The following is an 18,123-nucleotide window of genomic DNA, read 5'->3' on the forward strand; positions in this document are numbered from 1 at the left end:
AACTAAACCACACACAGACTGTTAAAGTGCTTCTGGAAATGAATTACCTGCATTCAGAAAATGAATGCCAGCAATAAAGATTGCAGCCTCTGATACCTTGTACCCAGGGAAGGTGGGTCTTTTGCACCACCTTAGCTACATCTAGGTATGTGAGCTCAATCTTTCCTACTACCAAAGAAGTAGCTATACAAATGTATGAGTTCCACGTATGCTAGGGACTGTTTAATCAAAAATACATTCTAACTCCAAAGTTTTATCACTTTAGAGGATGTTGTTCCCTACGTGGGGAGTGTGTGGGGTTACCCTCCATGTCAGCCAGGGCTTTATTTTATTCTATTTTTAAATGTTTTTATTTTTAAAGTGAAATTTTGCTGAAACAGTACTGAAATAAATGGGGCTAGTTAAAGTGTATGATATCTGGTGAAAGCCTTCAGCTGGAGTTAAACTTAAACTGAAATCATGTAATAATGAAATAATGCAGCAAAAGCTACTTTGCAGAATTCTCACAATCTTCTTACAGATGTACCTCCGAGAAATATATACCGAACAAGAGAGGTCCCAGGACTGAGCCTTGTGGGACACCACTTGTAACTGGTTTGGAGTCTGACATGGCTCCAGCAATTCTAACTACAGTTTGCAATCCATCTAGTGACATAGGGGTTTATATTTAAGCTGGTGAGCTTATCTATAATGCCCGAGTGGGGTATTGTATTGAAGGCTTTTGCGAGGTCCAGGTAGGCTGTGTGGACCACCTTCCCCTCGTCAATGGCCTTGGTGACTGTTTCAAAGAAATCAACCAGGTTTAAGAGGCAGGATCTGCCCTTAACAAAGCCAAACTGGGTAGGATCCAGTGTCTGTAGGTCCCCAATATCTTTATTTATGAGGTCCATGATGATCCTTTCCATAGCTTTGCAGACCAAGCTAGTCAGGCTTATGGGGCGATAGTTTCCAGGATCCGTTGAGGCACCACCTTTATGGAGAGGGAAAACTGTTGCTGGGACCTCTCTTGTTCGGTATATATTTCTCGGAGGTACAGACCAACACGGAAGGACTGTGACTGACCAAGTTTGCAGATGACTGCAAACTGGGATCCATAATCGACTCTCCAGCCGACACAAGCATCCTCCAAAAGGGCCTCATAGAAACAGACAACTGGTGCCAGAGCCATGGCCTCAAGCTAAATGCCAAAAAGTGTATAGTCATCCCCTTTGGCAAAAACAAAGTGCCCACAAATTACCACATAGGTGGTAATCCATTAAGTACAGAAAAGTAATTAGGGACCTGGGGACCCAAGTTGATAGCAATCTCTCATTTGACAACCACGTGGCCAAAGTGGTTAGAAAAACATTTTATATAGCCCACCTAATCATGAAGGATTCACATCTAGATCAGGGAGGTCATCGTGCCTCTTTACTCATCCCTCATCAGGCCCAAAATTGAGTACAATGCCCTTTTGGGATGTACCTTACCAGACAACTGCAGCAACTGGAAAGACCCCAAAGTACCTCACCAAGAGGATCAAAGGGCTCAAACAGATGCCATATGCTGCCCGGTTAAAGAAACTCCAGCTCTACTCAGTGGCATACCACCTGTTCAGACGCGATCTGTGCCTGGCGTATAAAGCCATGTCCAACCCGGAATTAATGGACATGCTGCACCTCAGAAAATCCAAATCCCATGCTCAAGAGACTTGAACCTCAGCACTGAAATAAATAGGACATGCTGGAGGGACAGATTCATAACCCAGAGGCTCCCTTCACTCTGGAATAAAATCCCAGTCCAGGTTAGGCAGAGTCCCTCACTGACTCTCTTCAAGAGGAATCTTGATGAGTGGATGGGAGATCGTAGGTTTACCCAGGGTATCACTTCTGTGTCACTGTTAGACAGAGGCACAGTATACTAAAAGGGCATAGCAAAATTAATTTAAAATGGGTGGCGAAAGCCAAACACATTCTGGCTAGGCTTATAAATGCCCTAGGGCAGATAGCCTAGTATGAACCTATGAACCTATGTCTAATGTGTGGGAGTTACAGTTATTGATAGGCAAAAAGTGAATCAATGCAGCAAAAGTTCTGACATTTTCAAGCACATATGTGTTTTCTATGAACACAAGAGTTATTCATTTTATAAACAGACTGATTCATTCCCAGAGTCTGTGTTTACTTACAATAAATGCAAAATCCCGACAGCAAAAGCACTTGGTCTTTAGTATTTTGCCTGAAAGTGTGTTAGGTGATGTTCATTGTTTCTAAATAAGCTTATGCCATGCTACAGAGGATTCTGTGAGTAAGGATCATGCTTTTACTGACAACTATGCCTCAGAACTTGACACCAAGCTTTATTACTGAATGCAAGACTAAGGACTGGCAATGCTGATGGTTACAGCACAGTCAGTAGGGAAGGAATATTTTTTTACAAGCAATTCTCTTCTTATCCGCTGAATGTTCTGACAACCCCACATTCAGCATCAACCTTGGTATTATGCATTCCCTTTAATTTCCCAAGCTGGTCTGCTAGTCAGATTCTCAACAACCAGTAAGTGTCACTGATACTGCTGGAAATGTAGCACACAGGCTTTACTAATGGTGATGTTGAAAGCTGGAGGGAACAATATCATTCCACTTTCATCTTTTGGGAGCAGGTTACACAAAATGTAATATGTACCCCCATCCCCTTCTAAGAAACATGCAAGAATATGTAATAAATCATTTAGTCACAGCTCAGTGATGCGGATGGCAGGTTAGGTGACAGGTCAAACTGAAAAAAAATTGTAATTTAAAGGAGCGACTCAGAATTTTGTGGCACCCTATTATTTTAAGTTAGAATTCAGTATTTCTAACAAATATTGGACAGTTAAGAAATATGGCTTAGGGAAATGAAATCCTAAAAATATGGGAAAACATGTGAGGTAGAACATAGAAGTTATTCATAAATGTTTAAGCAGGGAATCAGGCAGCAATTTGCATCTTTCCTCAACTTAACATGTATCCACACAGGAGCGAGGATGGGAGTGTAAGAGTCATCATCACATTCATAGATGGCTAGGGATACAATGATACAGCTCTGGCTATAGATAAAGAGTGGCTGGAGGAATATCAGTACAAATAAGGATGGGATTCTTAAAATGATGGGTACTCTGTGTGACACACTATCACCTCCACCCTGCAATGGCATGAGGTATTAACATATAACACTGGCCTGCAATAAAGATGGGGTTTTGAAATGCTAGATACTCTGCATTATACACAACTGTCTTCTGAGAAGGGGTGGGAGTGCCATCATGGGACCATGACCTGTTACCATTTTGCTGTTATGCCATAGTAGGAATGGGGTTTCTCCCTGATTGGGATGGAATGTCACTATGGGACCATACTTGGTCAGGGTCTGTTCACCAGGTGTACTGCCAATGGAGGTCAAATGATTGTGGTCAGCCACAACAAAGTGCGGAAGAGGGTGGTACATTTTTAGATGTAGGTGAGCACTGTGTATCTTGTGATGGTTCACCTACGTGGCGCCCGCAGTATGTACCCTTTCCCAGTCATGCCCAACACCTTCACTGTAGACAGTGATAGTGGCACTTGCAGTACTCTGAGACAAATCATAACTGGGTCCTTGGTCTCTATGTTGACAGTGTTAGTTTGTTGTGCTGTGTCAGCCTTTACAGGTGTCACTGTACAAGTGGTCTGATTTGTGAATATACAACAACTGAAACATGAGAATGAGCATACATACTTTTTCCATAAATGTGTCTCTGGAGCATACACTGTAAGGGTGACAATACATAATGCACAGTCCCGACCTACACGTGTTGCCATCCTGATGTTGCTGCTACATATATGATGTTCCAGTAACAAAATGTGCAATATATCCCTTAGTCAGCCAAAGGTCTTTTTGCACATTGTTGGTATACAAAAGTCTGCTGAGCATTGCACTAACAGCTGGGTTGTGGGTCTGTCCTCAAACCAGTGTCCACACATCAAGGGATGATCCCAGAGCCATTGTACCCCTCCAGGGACACCAAAATTATACTGCTTTGTAAGCTTGCTGCTCCAGATAGATCTATTCAGCATGGAGGAACTCATCACTGCTAAGGAACATACTTTTGCCTTGGCATTGCAAAGCATGTTAGTAACATCCTTATAACACCGCTGTACTGTATGATTGCATTTCCTCATGGCATTCATGTCACATACCACTTTCTACCACACCTGGTCCCATAAAACTGGTTGGCATCCCCTCAACGAAATAGGTGTTGTCTATATGATCCTAAATTCTTGTAGCAGGGCATCATTTTCAGCAGGGGTAGAAATGGCCAGCCTGTGCTGTCCATTTCATCCACCAAGCATGTAGACACCTGTGTACACATGACAATGTAGACAGAATAGTACTAGGACGGGTTGTGTGGGTTGTATAACAACTACACATAAAGGCATACCCTAGTTAATACATACAATATTCAAAGGGATAGTTATGGGATATGCCACAAAGGGTCTACTTTAGACAATTGAAATGCCACTTACTCAACTCTGAAAATGCCGAGATGAAAGCATTGAAAATCCACTTAAATGAACACTTACATCACCAACAAAAAAACTACACGTAGTAATTAAGAGACCACAGATAACCAAAATGCAATACCAGCAGAGATAAGGCAGTGTCTCAAATCAAAGTTTTTGATAGAAAAGAATTTAACTACGCGAGACCAAGAGAATCAAACTTTTTGTCACTTAAATGAGTGATCCATAAAGTGAAACAGGATATAATATGTGTGAAACTTTACATAATTATTACATTTTCCCTTCTGGCTTTTTCTGGACTAGTAGCAGGTATTGTCTCCTCAAACTGTTTCACACCCTAAATGAAAAACAAGATCTTTATGGTAGAATTCTACTGGTAACCACTTAGTCTTCATTTCCTTTGCTTTTTTGACATACCTTTTTTTTTTCCTTCAGGTCATATAATGCTACTGTCATAAACAGGGGTTCAATTTCTATTTCAAACCTATAGGAAAAAGAAAGCATTATGTTATTAATGTGAACCTTTACTCTAGTCAGTGGCATTATGCACATCCTGTAAATTAGTTATTTATACCATTAATAAGATAAGTTCGTAAAATCATCCTTTCCATAAAACATTCTACACTGAGGTGATACTGCTAACAATGGTGCAAGCCATGAAATGATTCTACAGAATTATTAGGTTCATAGATTATTTGACCTTGTAGGCCGTAAGCCTAGCAAATTTCCCTTAAATGTGAGAATCAAACCCTGTATCTTGCATCTGTGAGGTAAACACCTTAACCATTATGGCAAGCTCCAACCCAAATAAGCAAAGTACTTCTTAGCCATAACAATGCTATCTTCACACAGAACATTTTGTTACTGAACATTCATTGCTCTTCAGGTAAATGTCATCTTATTATATCTTACAGTGTGGCTGGCAGTTGGTGCTGATCATAGAACCACTCTGCTAACAATGGCCATCTGGTCAATTAGGGTACTTGGGTTTTTTACAAAGCTAGGCTTATAAAGGCCCTAGGGCAATTAGCCTACAAACCAATGAAATTCTTATAACATCTTAAGCAAGCAATAATGCACAGCAGGGTGGGTATTACAAGGAAATTGTGAACCACTCAGTGGTATTGTGAGGCTGAAACCTGCAGAGGTAGGTCTCCTCATCCCTGGAAGGTCCATTATTTCATTCTAATGTTTAGCATGGTGGTCATTTACTGTGGTTAGATAACCAGTAATTTGTTAAATTGTTTTGTATTTGTTTTATTACTAGCACATACAATTTATTTATATTTTTAATGTAAAAAAGTTCCTCCACTTAATGTTTCAAAGTTGCTGCATGATAAATTGTTGCAGGAAGTATTTTACATCCAACATGTGAATTATGTAAGTACTTAATGTTTACACACATATACACACAGACACAAACTCACACTCACCACCCTTTACACACACACACACACACACACACACACACATGTACACTCTTATGCAAACCTACTCACATACATATACACACCCAAAAAGATGCAGAGACAAACAGATACAGCATCTGTTACATACCCATGAGCACACACAGTCACAGATGACAGAATTATATAAAGTAAAAACTGGTTTTCCTCATAGTAATAACATGTTATTTGATAGAAATATATATATATATATATATATATATATATATATATATATATATATATATATATATATATATGGAGCTAGGACTTTTGATCGGAAGATCAAAAGTCCGAATCCATAATTACCAAACATACTTTACTGAAAGCACTTTAACCAAAAAAGCACTTATGGTAAAGTATATTTAAAAAAAAATAAATTAAACCTACTTCCCCCCTGCACCTCCCGCCCACCTACTTTAATATTCTCACTCCGAGGTCGCACTACAGTGGGGAAATGGTAGTACGACCGGCACAATAAGCATACTTATCCGAAGTGCAGTTGGGGATCTGTGCAGTTCCCATATATATATATATATATATATATATATATATATATATATATATATACTTTGACAGTACTGTTTTTCATTCACAGTAACAGAGGTTTGGTAATAATAGTAACAGTGTGATATTTTCAGAACACAACATCTGCAAGTACAGAAAAAAATATGCAGTAAACGTGTGATTAGCTTAATAGATTGTGCTTGTGTGGAACAAAAAGTATTATACTTCTGAATGTTTTTGTAACAAATGGCATCAACAATAGAGGCTTGTTGAAATATCATAAACAGTTGAATGTATACAGATATTCAAGAGAATGAACTTGCTAAAGAGAAATGGCTAACATAGCACAAAAAAGTTACAAGCTATCCTATCAATGAAATAACATTTCAGCCTGCTGAGAACTGGTTTTCTCTGGATGAGATAAAATGCAGACAAAGAATGCCTCAATACAGGAAAATAATGTTTCATTAAGGACAAACTAGATAAAAGTGGCTGTGAAAGACTTTCTGGGGGACATTTTATAATCTAAGAAAAGCACAGTCCAGGTCTGAACTGTCTGCAAACAGCTAAAGTTAACTTTGAGTATGTGTCTACCTGTTTGAGCCTATATTCATTTTCCCCTGGAGAGCACTGTGCTTTGGCTTGTAAGCAGCGCCCCCCACACACACGCACACACACACACACACTCACTCATCTTCCACTTTCTCTCTTATTCCCTTCTGTTAGCAAATAGTATCCATAATTGATCAATACTGTGTGTTTGTTAATTAAAACTGAGACCATAGTAGCCTACTGATACAAGGTTATCCTGTTTTTCTACCTGATAAATGGTTAAGAAATGACTTACAGTTTCAGAGCAGTCCTTGGTCAATTCTGATTGTTTTTTAAACACAAACTTGTCTTTGCTTTGGCTCATTAGCAGCAGTACAAAAGAACTGCCTGCTCACACCCTTGTTCTCCCCTTCCCCTTCCCTGTTTATTACCTTAAGACAATCCCAAAGTTAATAAATATTACCTGTGGCAGGCACCATTTTTAAAACTACAACCACCCTTTGTCACTATCATATGTTCATTTATCAGTTTACTCTGTTACCTGATTGTTTCCAGCCCCCTCATAAGGGCAACTAACATGGTCTCTACCCGGTTTGCTCCCCACCCTGCCCCCAGTGGTCCTACCTTTATTACACTCACAAACCCCTCCCATCTTTCCAATAGCCAACCACAGCACTAACCCAACACTACCTCCTCTATTTTCCCACTACTATCACACCTCCTCAACTAACATGTACAAGCATACCTTACCTATGCTCAGTGCATGCACTCTCCTTGCATATCTTACATCCTACCAAAGCTCCATCATTCCCCCACTCAACCACTACCACTGTACTACTACACTCATGTCTCATCCTCACTCAGATCCCCTCCCACCAACTCAAGAACCATCTCTATGCACCCACCGCATATTCTACCAACTTTATTACTCAAACATAAAGCATCCCTACAACTTAACATAGTAATCCTCCCACCATACCTATTACCCACAGAGCACAATCATAAAGTTTCCCTAATAAACAAACACATTCAAAAACTGAGAAAACTAATAACCTCATGCATATAAAAACTAGCCCTAAGTGAAGACATCCACCCCATCCCTGGCCCAACCATCTCCAACCCCAGTTCTCATAATCAGACTAGAAACCACAACTTCTCCCATATCACAGCCAATAGAAAGCCAAGTGACTTCCTTCTGCTAAGCCTAAATATTAGAAGTATATCCAACAAAGTCCATGAATTTCATGCCACCATAGACTTGTACTCCCCAGATATAGTCATCCTGACAGAAACCTGACTAAAACCTCACATTACCAGTGAGCAAATACGCATACTAAGAGTAGACCGGCTAAACAAGAAAGGAGGCAGTGTAGCTATAATATTTAAACATCATCTAAACATCCAGATCTTAAAATCATCAGCTCCACAAATAGGCAATGAAGAAATAATATATACCAACCTCAAAATTAACCAAAAACAAAACCATCAACATAACTGGATGCTACTTCCCACCTGGCCAAAACATCCCTCCACTAGAAAACCTCCTCTGCTGGTCTACCCACCATCTCCCCCAAGAAACTATCATTTTAGGTGATTCAATATTGACTGGCAATCCTGTTCTGGCAACAATCCAACCCATCATATAAACCTTCATGGCTTCACCCAACTAGTCCAGTCACCAACCAGGATAAATAAAAACTCCAGCAAGCACACTACCCTGGATTGGATACTAGTCAGTAAGAGCCCGAAGTCATATATAACAGGCTGCTTATCAGATAGCCACAGTGATCACTCCCCAACATTCCTACTCAAAAAATACCTATGCCAAGCTAAACCTGTCATCTACCGTCAAATACGTAAAAAACTAAACTTTAACCCACTCACATTCATCTCATCCCTCAAAGAATGTAACTGGCATCCCCTAAAGTACCTTAGTCTTGATGTTGAATTTTTTAATACTACCTTCCTGAGCATCCTTAATTACCATGCCCCCATAAGACTTTCCAGAACGAAAGCACAACCCTCCCCATGGCTACAAAAAAACACTAAGTCAGAAATGAAAAACGGGGATAAAGCCTGGGAGCACTGGTGCAAAACCAAAACCCCCTCAACTAGACAGAAATTCCTAGAACTATGCAATAGAGTTAAAAAGCTAATAAAACAGGACAAATTCCAATACTACCAGTCTGCCCTAGACTCCTCCCAACACAGCCCCAAACAATTCTGGTCCTCCATAAACTCCATCCTCCACCCAGGTAAAGTCAGTACCCCTCCTCCTAACATCCCTCACTTCTTCAAAAATATTACTACCTCATTCAACACACACTTCACACAAACCATACTATCACTAGCTAAACAACACATCCCCCTTCCCCTCCAACCCACACCTTCAACTAGTAATCTCCCCACTGCCTTTTCCTTTTCTCCTGTACCTACCTCTAACATAAAAAAACTCTTAACTAAACTTAAGCCCACCAAATTAGCAGCAGACAACCTCCCAAGTGAATACCTACAAATTGCAGCTGATGCTCTGGCCTACCCAGTATCCATCTTGATTAACTGATCTCTGTCAGAAAGTTACGTTCCCACACTGTGGAAAGTATCACATATAATTCCCCTCCACAAAGGCTGCCCCTCCACAGAACTAACCAATTACCACCCCATAGCTATTCTCTCTCCACTCTCCAAAATACTTGAGAGATGCACACATTCTCAGGTCTCAGACTACCTCCTTACTAACAACCTCCTTTCCAATACTCAGCATGGTTTCTGACCAAACCATAGTACCACCACTGCCTTACCCTCCTTTACTAACACATCCTTCAGCATAAAAACAATGACTATCTCTCCTCTGCTACTTTCCTAGACCTATCTAAAGCATCTGACATGGTCCAACACAAACAACTCATCTCTGTCTTCAATAGCCTATCCTTCTCTCAATCAGCCACCAACTGGATTCAGAGTTACCTGTCTGACCTCCAACAATCCGTTGTATGGCAGAATTACATATCTCCCCAACTACCTGTCTCCATAGGGGTTCCCCAAGGATCCATCTTTGGACCCCTACTCTTCTCTGTTTTCACCAATAATCTAGCCTCTGCCACCAAACATGGCACACTCATGACTCAACCATCATCTGCTCAGCCCAGTCCCTATCCAAACTGCAAAAAGTCACACAGGAAGCCTTTTCCTCTGTTGAAACTTGGTTATCCGATGCCCAATTAATACTCAACCCAAACAGAACTAAACTACTCATCTTCCAACCCACCAAACATCACAGCAAAAGACAACACCACTATATACCCAATTGAACACTCCAAATTGCTAGGAGTGGAAATAGACAATAAACTAAAATTTGACATTCACATATCCATGACCATAAAAAAAGTCCACAAAAAACTAGGAGCATTATACAGAAATAAGCAACTTCTCACCAAAGCAGCAAAGATTTCAATAGCAAATTCCCACCTTATCTCCACCCTACTTTATGCCTCTCCAATATATACCAACCTAAGGCAATGCGATCTAAACAAGCTAGAGACTTGCTACAACAAAATCGCCAAATTCGCCACAGGGGCATCCTACCGTAGTCACCACTGTCTCTCACTTGCTGAACTGGGCTGGCTTGAACTCCCTCACCTCCTTCAATGGTATCAACTATCACTCGCCCACAAACTAGTAAACCATCCACTAAATGTCCCATCCCTCTAGAATCTACTCCAACCCTATCGCCCCACCAGACCACTAAGATCCAGCAACAAAAATCACTTGCAGATCACTAAAGCCAATAACTCTGCTGGTGGTGAAGCACTATTCTCTTGCGCCATAGCCAATTTTGGAACTCCCTCCCACCCACAATTACTTTTGTACTATCATGCACCCACTTCAAAACTTTATTAAAAGCGCACCTAAAAACATGCTGGCTATGCCCTTGCAACTCCCACTCTAATATCACCCACCCCATCCAACCACTACCTTTCTTTCCACCCCACTAACTACCTTGATTATAGCAAGCTCAGATGCTCATAAGCCTAGTACTTTTTATACAGCAGGAACTTCTTATTGTAACATTTGTTAATATCTGTTATGTACTTCGCAGATAAAGATTCTAGCTGTCTACTGATGTACTATGTTCTTCATCTGTAAATATGTTTGTAATTAATTGCTATGTTAAATTGTTAATTGCTATGTAATCCAATATAAGTACTGTCTGTTTATTTTAACTGTGGAGCTTTTCTCCCTGGGCCTCCTCTGAAAATGGACCTACATCCAGTCGGACACTCCCGGTCAACAAATGTAAATAAACAATTAAATAAATAAATAAATCTGAGTCAGCTGAGGAAGTGCAGTGTATCTGACAGTGATATGTGTGATATGTGTTATTAAGAAAATTCTATAATCTCATAGTAGTGCTTGGTCAGCTTGTTTCAATAAACATTTTAAATATACAAATATATTGTTGTACAGTTAGTCTGTGTATCTGCTGATATTTCAATTTAACAGTGGCATGCTAGACTTAATTCGGACCTTTTAAATATTTTCAAAAGTACTATGACAAGTACTAGTTAATGTTTTGTTGGTGCCAGCCTCAATACAGTCAGTATTGAACAGCTAAACAGTATCAGGAACTTCCAAGTGGGTAAAACTAAGATTTTGTCTTTGCATCTGCTCTGAGACATTCACCAGCATTTTCTACAGAGAGGGAGCTTCCAGTTTGCAGTTCTAGTCTAGCCCGATCAGCTGCTAGCCATTTCTGAAAATGGTAAGCCTCTTTCTGAAATGGAATGGACACCCATCAAGGCCAGAAATGCTAAATGCACACATTCTATGGCCATAGACTTAAATCAGACTCCTGATAAAGGTTGGACATTATTAGATCAGTGATATGAATGAGCCATTAGTGATGTTAAATGTAACACAGCATTGTTTGGTATAAACAGAAGTGAGAAAGTTTATATGTGTAAATAGAGTAATGCTTTGATCAGTATGTACAACAGTATAAATGTAAAATTGAATGTCTTAACTGTGGAGATACAACTGTTGGGATAGGACTCCCTGCACTGTAGGGTGCAATGTCTATCATGTATTCAGATGTACTGGATACTTTGAGGAAGTATCTGTAGTTATTAGCCTTCTTAGTTATTTTAGGATGCTTAGAAGTAACCAACAATCCCGTACTGAACTTATCTCCAATGGTACCTCCTTTGCTGACCTCAAGGACATTTTTAATATTTTTGCAGACAAATTTTCGCCCAACCTTACTCCAGCAACACTCCCTTCTGTACCCTCCATTCCCATCTTACACTCCCCATACTGAAATCAACTTGGACCAAGTCATTTTGACATTTCCCAAAATTAAAAATACTACTTCTGCAGTGTCTGATGCAACCTTTGGATGTCTGCTGAGATGTGCAAAGTTCCACCTAATGAAATCTCTTAATTATCTCTTCAGCCTGTCTCCATCAGGCTATGTCCTAATGGGGTGGAGAATGGCTGTTGTGGTATTCTTGCATAAAGGTGTCCCTTTATGGACCATGGGAATTACAGGCTTATTGGTTTCACTAGTACCATTTGCAAGGGTATGGAACACATTGTAATAATAACCATCAATGTAGGAGATTTTATGTCCATGGATACACACAAGTTTGGCTTTATAAAATGGAGATTAAACCTGCTCAATCTGGTTGAGTTCTTTAAAGGGTTAATGACGCCATGGATAAGAGGCATACAGTCCATACTGCTTATCTAGACCTTGCCAAAGCTTTTGACACTATCCCCAAAGCTGTACTTATTGACAAACTCTCCCAACAGAACATTAACGCATGCATAGTAAACCCCTGCAAAAAACAGTCCTTGTGTGTTTTGGGCATTAGTCTTCAGCATTGTGGCATGCCAGATTTTTGGAATTCAGGTTTAAGTAATGGAACCAGTTTAGGTATTCAAATTTGATTCGGACATGTGTAAAATATGTAAAGGAATATATAAGGTAAATTACTTGAATGATTATTAGGTTTGATATACATTGCAGCTTTCTTATAAGAAGTTCAATGTATTTTCTCTTTCTTATTCTTGCTTAGCATGATTTTATGTTTATATTTTATTGATGTTGTCTCTCATTACTTTGAAAATTTATGAAGGATGGTTGCAATTATTTGAAACACACACTGAAACCTTTGGGCAAAACTGGTCTGTCTTTTGCTACACCATTTGTGGAATACTGGTGTTTTCATCACTTAATGCAGAAAGTTTGTTTTCAAGCACACACACACACACACACACACACACACACACACACACACACACACACACACACATATACACACACATATATATATATATATATATATATGGGTCTACTTCAGAAGACTGAAAAATTAAAAGGTTGACTCTCAAAACACTGAAAACTCAAAATACTGAAAACATTTTTAATAAAGGGGGCAAGCCACCCTGCACCACTCACGTGGGAGGCTGTGCCCACCACACCCCCCTGCTAATTATATATACCAACTCAAAAAATCGCACAACAGTGGAGAAGGGGCAAATTCCATCATTCAGTATTTTGAAATTCATTCTTGGTTTTTCAGTATTCTGAAGTAGACCCATACACAAACACACATTATATATATATATATATATATATATATATATATATATATATATATATATATATAGAGGAGTACTGAATATGGGGAAAACTAGGTTTGGTCAACATCTGTTTATACAAATTGGTTGACTAAGCAGATGGTCAGTAGGTGTGCGAGACTGCATAATTCTCAGTGTTGGGAAATATACTGTTTCCCTGATATGGTGCAATCAAGGAGTATATATAATTAGCATTTTGTGTGGGATGCAGGGGGCTTGCCCTCCCTGGAAAACATAATATTTTATGTTGTTTTATTAATTTTAATTTTGCATGTGCTGAGGCCAGTTCTTGGGGCATGCATATTACACTGTTGACATGTATTTTCTTGTTTTCTGGTCCATATTAAGGACATCAACATTTGGTTCTGTCAACAATTTTCACCAGACCTAGATGGGTGTATGTTGCTTTATTGAAAAAGTAACATATCGAACTGTAAGTTATCAAGTACAAATGAACAAAATGCACTCTTATCAAAAAAAAAAAAAAAAGAAAAACAACAGTAAACTCTCTTTTTTTTGCAGGAGGGCAAGCCATTCTGTATCCCTCACATCCCTTGCTAATTATATACACCTACTTTGATGTCACACTACAGTGGGGAAAGGGCAAATTCCTTTATCCTCATAGTATCACAATCTCAAGCATAAGCAACACTTGGGTTCAACAAGCAGCCATTTGAGAAACTGTTCTGTCACGTGTGTGTGTGTGTGTGTGTGTGTGTGTGTGTGTGTGTGTGTGTATGTGTGTGTGTGTCTTTAAAGCCATCATATGTTTTGTTGACACATTTTAGTTTATGAAACAGCAGATGTGTGAGATTGCAAAGTTCCTGGGTAAGGGAATATGCCACTTCTCTAGTAATGTAAGATCTTGGAGTTAGTATATATAATTAGCAGAGGGTGCCCTGCAAAAAAATGCTGTTTTATTTCTGCATGCTCTGAGGTTATGTCTTGGAGCATGCATAATGCTTTGTTGATGTTTTTGTTTTCAATTTGTTTGTGGTAACATTAGCGACGCTGATATTTGGGTGTTTTGATAACTTAAAGTACACCCCCCCACACACACACACATATATATCTTTCTCTCTTTACACACACACACACACACACACACATACACACACACACACAGACACATATATCTGTATGCATATATATGTATATAGATGTGCATATGTGTGTGTATAAGTGTTTGTGTGTGTGTGTGTGTGTGTGTGTGTGTGTGTGTGTGTGTGTATATATATATATACATACATACACATATACATATGTATACACACACAGAGACACAGACACACACATGCAGGTCCAGCCTTAGTCCAACTGGACCTATTTGGCACACTAGGGCCCTGCTCCCAGAAGGGGTCCCTCAGTAGGTTATAACAGGGTTATTGTGCTTTGAGTGGCCCAAAGATTTGCCTGACGAATAGTACAATAAAGTGTAAAGCATTTTCCACTTGGTAGCATTGCTACTACAATAGTTACAAGTTTCATTATTGGAGTAATAAACATTTCTTGCAGCTTCATGCCTCAGGCATGGTTCACAGTATTAACTGTTCACACTACTGTAGCTGTCAGTTGTTGTTACTGAGTGATTAATAGAGTTTTCACTTCAGAATTGTTTGATTACTAGTGGTTTTGTGTACCATTCCTATTACTGTCTCAAAACATTAAAAGACCAGACTCAATCTGAAAATGTTTAGAGAAGTACTATGTTTTTCTTTTGCTTCTCTTGTTTGCATTATGTTTATGACTGGTTGCTAATGAATGAAATCACACGGAAAATCAGGGGAGTAATGCGTCTCAGACAGTATGAAAACAAATGCAAGAATAGAAAAAGAAAAAAAAAAACAACAGATACTGTGATGTGATGTAACTTCTGGTCATTAAAATGTGTAACAGACTGCTACCAGTTCAACACTATCGCAGAAAAATCCTTGCTGCAGTCACAGATAGGAGTAAAATAATCTGAGAGAAGTTAAATGTGAGGTGTGTGTGTGCTGAGCTGTGGGAGGTGAAGGTACACAGCAAAATGGTTCACTTGTCTGAAAGCAGAAAAACAGTAACTGAAATGGTTTGACTCATAAGTGTACTGCAGGGGAACCACAGTTTGAGTCAGATCAATATAGGTGGACAAGCATAATCTTAAAGCTATAAAATGGTTGGACTGGATAAGGTATAATATGAGATGAGAATGTATAATGGAGGTTAGGAAATTTTCCCGCTCTTTTTGGCCCAATAGTCATCCCACAACTATTAAGCAGAGCTTCACTGACTCATTTGTCCAGTACGTCCTGGCATCCAAGAACAATGTGCAGGGCAGGTGAGTGCTGGGGACTGTGATTAGTCGCATGTTAGCAGTTTCATTTTTTTTCAAAATGAGCCTGCTTTTTAGCACCATGGTCTGCTTGGGGTTGTCTGCTGCACCTCACAAAGATAATGGGGTGTGCAGAGTACTTAACTTACAAATGTATACTTTATGCATTTTACATAACGTGTGCTAACTATGAGAGGGCACCGATACACCTAGAACTTTTTCAGGCTCAGCGTGGCAGTAATACAGTCAAAGAATAAATAAAATGTAATCAATATCACTGCAATGATTGCAAATTAACAGCAGGTGTGCCAAGGGGTATAATGAATACATTCACAGGTAGCAGTGGTACAAGAATTTAATCAGTAAAATATGTAAGAAGAGTGTCTGTGGACTGTCATAACAGATAATACAACATTTTTATGTAGAAAATAATATACACAGAAAAAATCTTCACAGAAAGTGCAATGGATGAGCATGGGATATGAAGAACTATAAGGTAGGAGCCAATTAAGGGGAAGAGGAGAAAATAGGTTCATAGGTTGGTACTAGGCTATCAGCCCTAGGGCCTATACAAGCCTAGCCATAACAATTCCCTGGCTATTTCTTCCCACACTATTTACTTCCCTGGACCCCTGTCTAGCAGGGTGACTGACGTGATCCCCGGGGTGAATTTCCTTTCTCCCATCCAATCGTCAAGGTTCCTTTTGAAGAGAGCCAAAGAGGCACTCTGCTTGACATGTATGGGCAATCTATTCCAGAGTCTGAGGAGTCTCTGGGTCAGGAACCTATCCCTCCAGCATGTTTTGTTTATTGTGATGACAAGGTTTAGATCCCTGGAGCATCTGGCTCTGAGGGATTGGGATTTCTTAAAGTGTAGCATGTCCAACAACTCTGGGTTTGACATGGCCTTGTATGTTAAGCACAGCTCGCCTCTGAGTAGACGATATGCGACAGAGTATAGCTGGAGTTTTTTAAGGTGGTGAGCGTAGGGCATTTGCTTTACGCCTGTGATTCTTTTAGTGAGGTATTTCTGCGGCCTTTCCAGTTGTTGCAGATGTCTTGAGAGGTACATACCAAACGGGGCGTTGTATTCTATAATGGGTCTAATGAGGGATGAGTACAGTGGGACAATGACCTCCTTTTTTCTAGATGAAAAGCCCTTAGCGATGAGGTGTGCCACATAGAAGGATTTCCTGACTGTTGTGGCGATGTGGTTATCGAAGGTGAGACCACTGTCCACCTGTGTCCCTAAATTTCTTATCACACTTTCAGTGTTTAGTGTACTGCCACCTATATGGTAATTCACGGGTACATGTTTCTTCCCAAAGGGGATAACTCTACATTTCTTGGCATTGAGCTTGAGCCCATGGCTCTGGCACCAAGCATCTGTTTCTGTAAGGTCCTTTTGTAGAGTATCCACATAATTTGGGGATTCAATAATGGCTCCCAGTTTGCAGTCATCTGCAAACTTTGTTAGTCAGAGTACCTTAGTGTTGGCCTGTACTTCAGAGAAGTAGATGCCAAACAAGAGCCGTCCCAGGACTGAACCCTGAGGTACTCCACTTGTCACTTGTCTGGAGTTGGATTTGGAGTTGGCTACTTTTACAGTGTGGGTTCTATCAGTAAGCCAGTTAGCAACCCATTGGGTGACGTAGGGATTAATGACCAGCTTAGTAAGTTTATCTATGATTCCAGAGTGGGGGATGGTGTCAAAGGCCTTGGCAAGGTCTAGATAGGCTGTGTGGACCACCTTACCCTTGTCCATGGCTCTGGAGACTGATTCAAAGAAGTCAATCAGGTTCAGGAGACAAGATCGACCCTTCACGAACTCAAACTGGGTGGGGTCTAGTGTTTGAAGGTTGCCAATGTCTTTGTTTATAAGTTCCATGATAATACGCTCCATGGCCTTGTAGATAAGGCTCGTCAGACTGATGGGATGGTAGTTTCCGGGATCCAAGGTGGATCACCCCTTGTGGAGTGGGATAACTGTAGCTCTGCACCACTCAGTTGGCACGAAACCTGAGGTGAGGCTATGATTAAACATGACACTTAGGTGAGGTGTCAGTCCATTTTGTAGTTCATGTAGTACAAAGCCTGGGATGTCATCTGGGCCCCTGGATGCTGTATTCTTAGCTTTGGAGAATGCGTT

At 40.0% G+C, this 18,123-nt stretch overlaps 1 protein-coding gene across 1 annotated transcript in view; it reads right to left on the reverse strand.

Moving 5' to 3' along the window:
* Positions 1-18,123, reverse strand: part of DOCK8 (dedicator of cytokinesis 8) — a 1,731,107-nt gene that overhangs the window by 1,099,298 nt on the left and 613,686 nt on the right. Inside the window, exon 8 of the mRNA XM_044064485.1 lies at positions 4,935-5,001. Coding sequence (XP_043920420.1) covers positions 4,935-5,001 — 67 coding nt within the window. The remainder of the gene's footprint in view (positions 1-4,934; positions 5,002-18,123) is intronic.

Source organism: Protopterus annectens, chromosome 2.part2, assembly GCF_019279795.1.
Source record: "Protopterus annectens isolate FY-2018-M chromosome 2.part2, PAN1.0, whole genome shotgun sequence".
Taxonomy (NCBI): Eukaryota; Metazoa; Chordata; order Ceratodontiformes; family Protopteridae; genus Protopterus; species Protopterus annectens.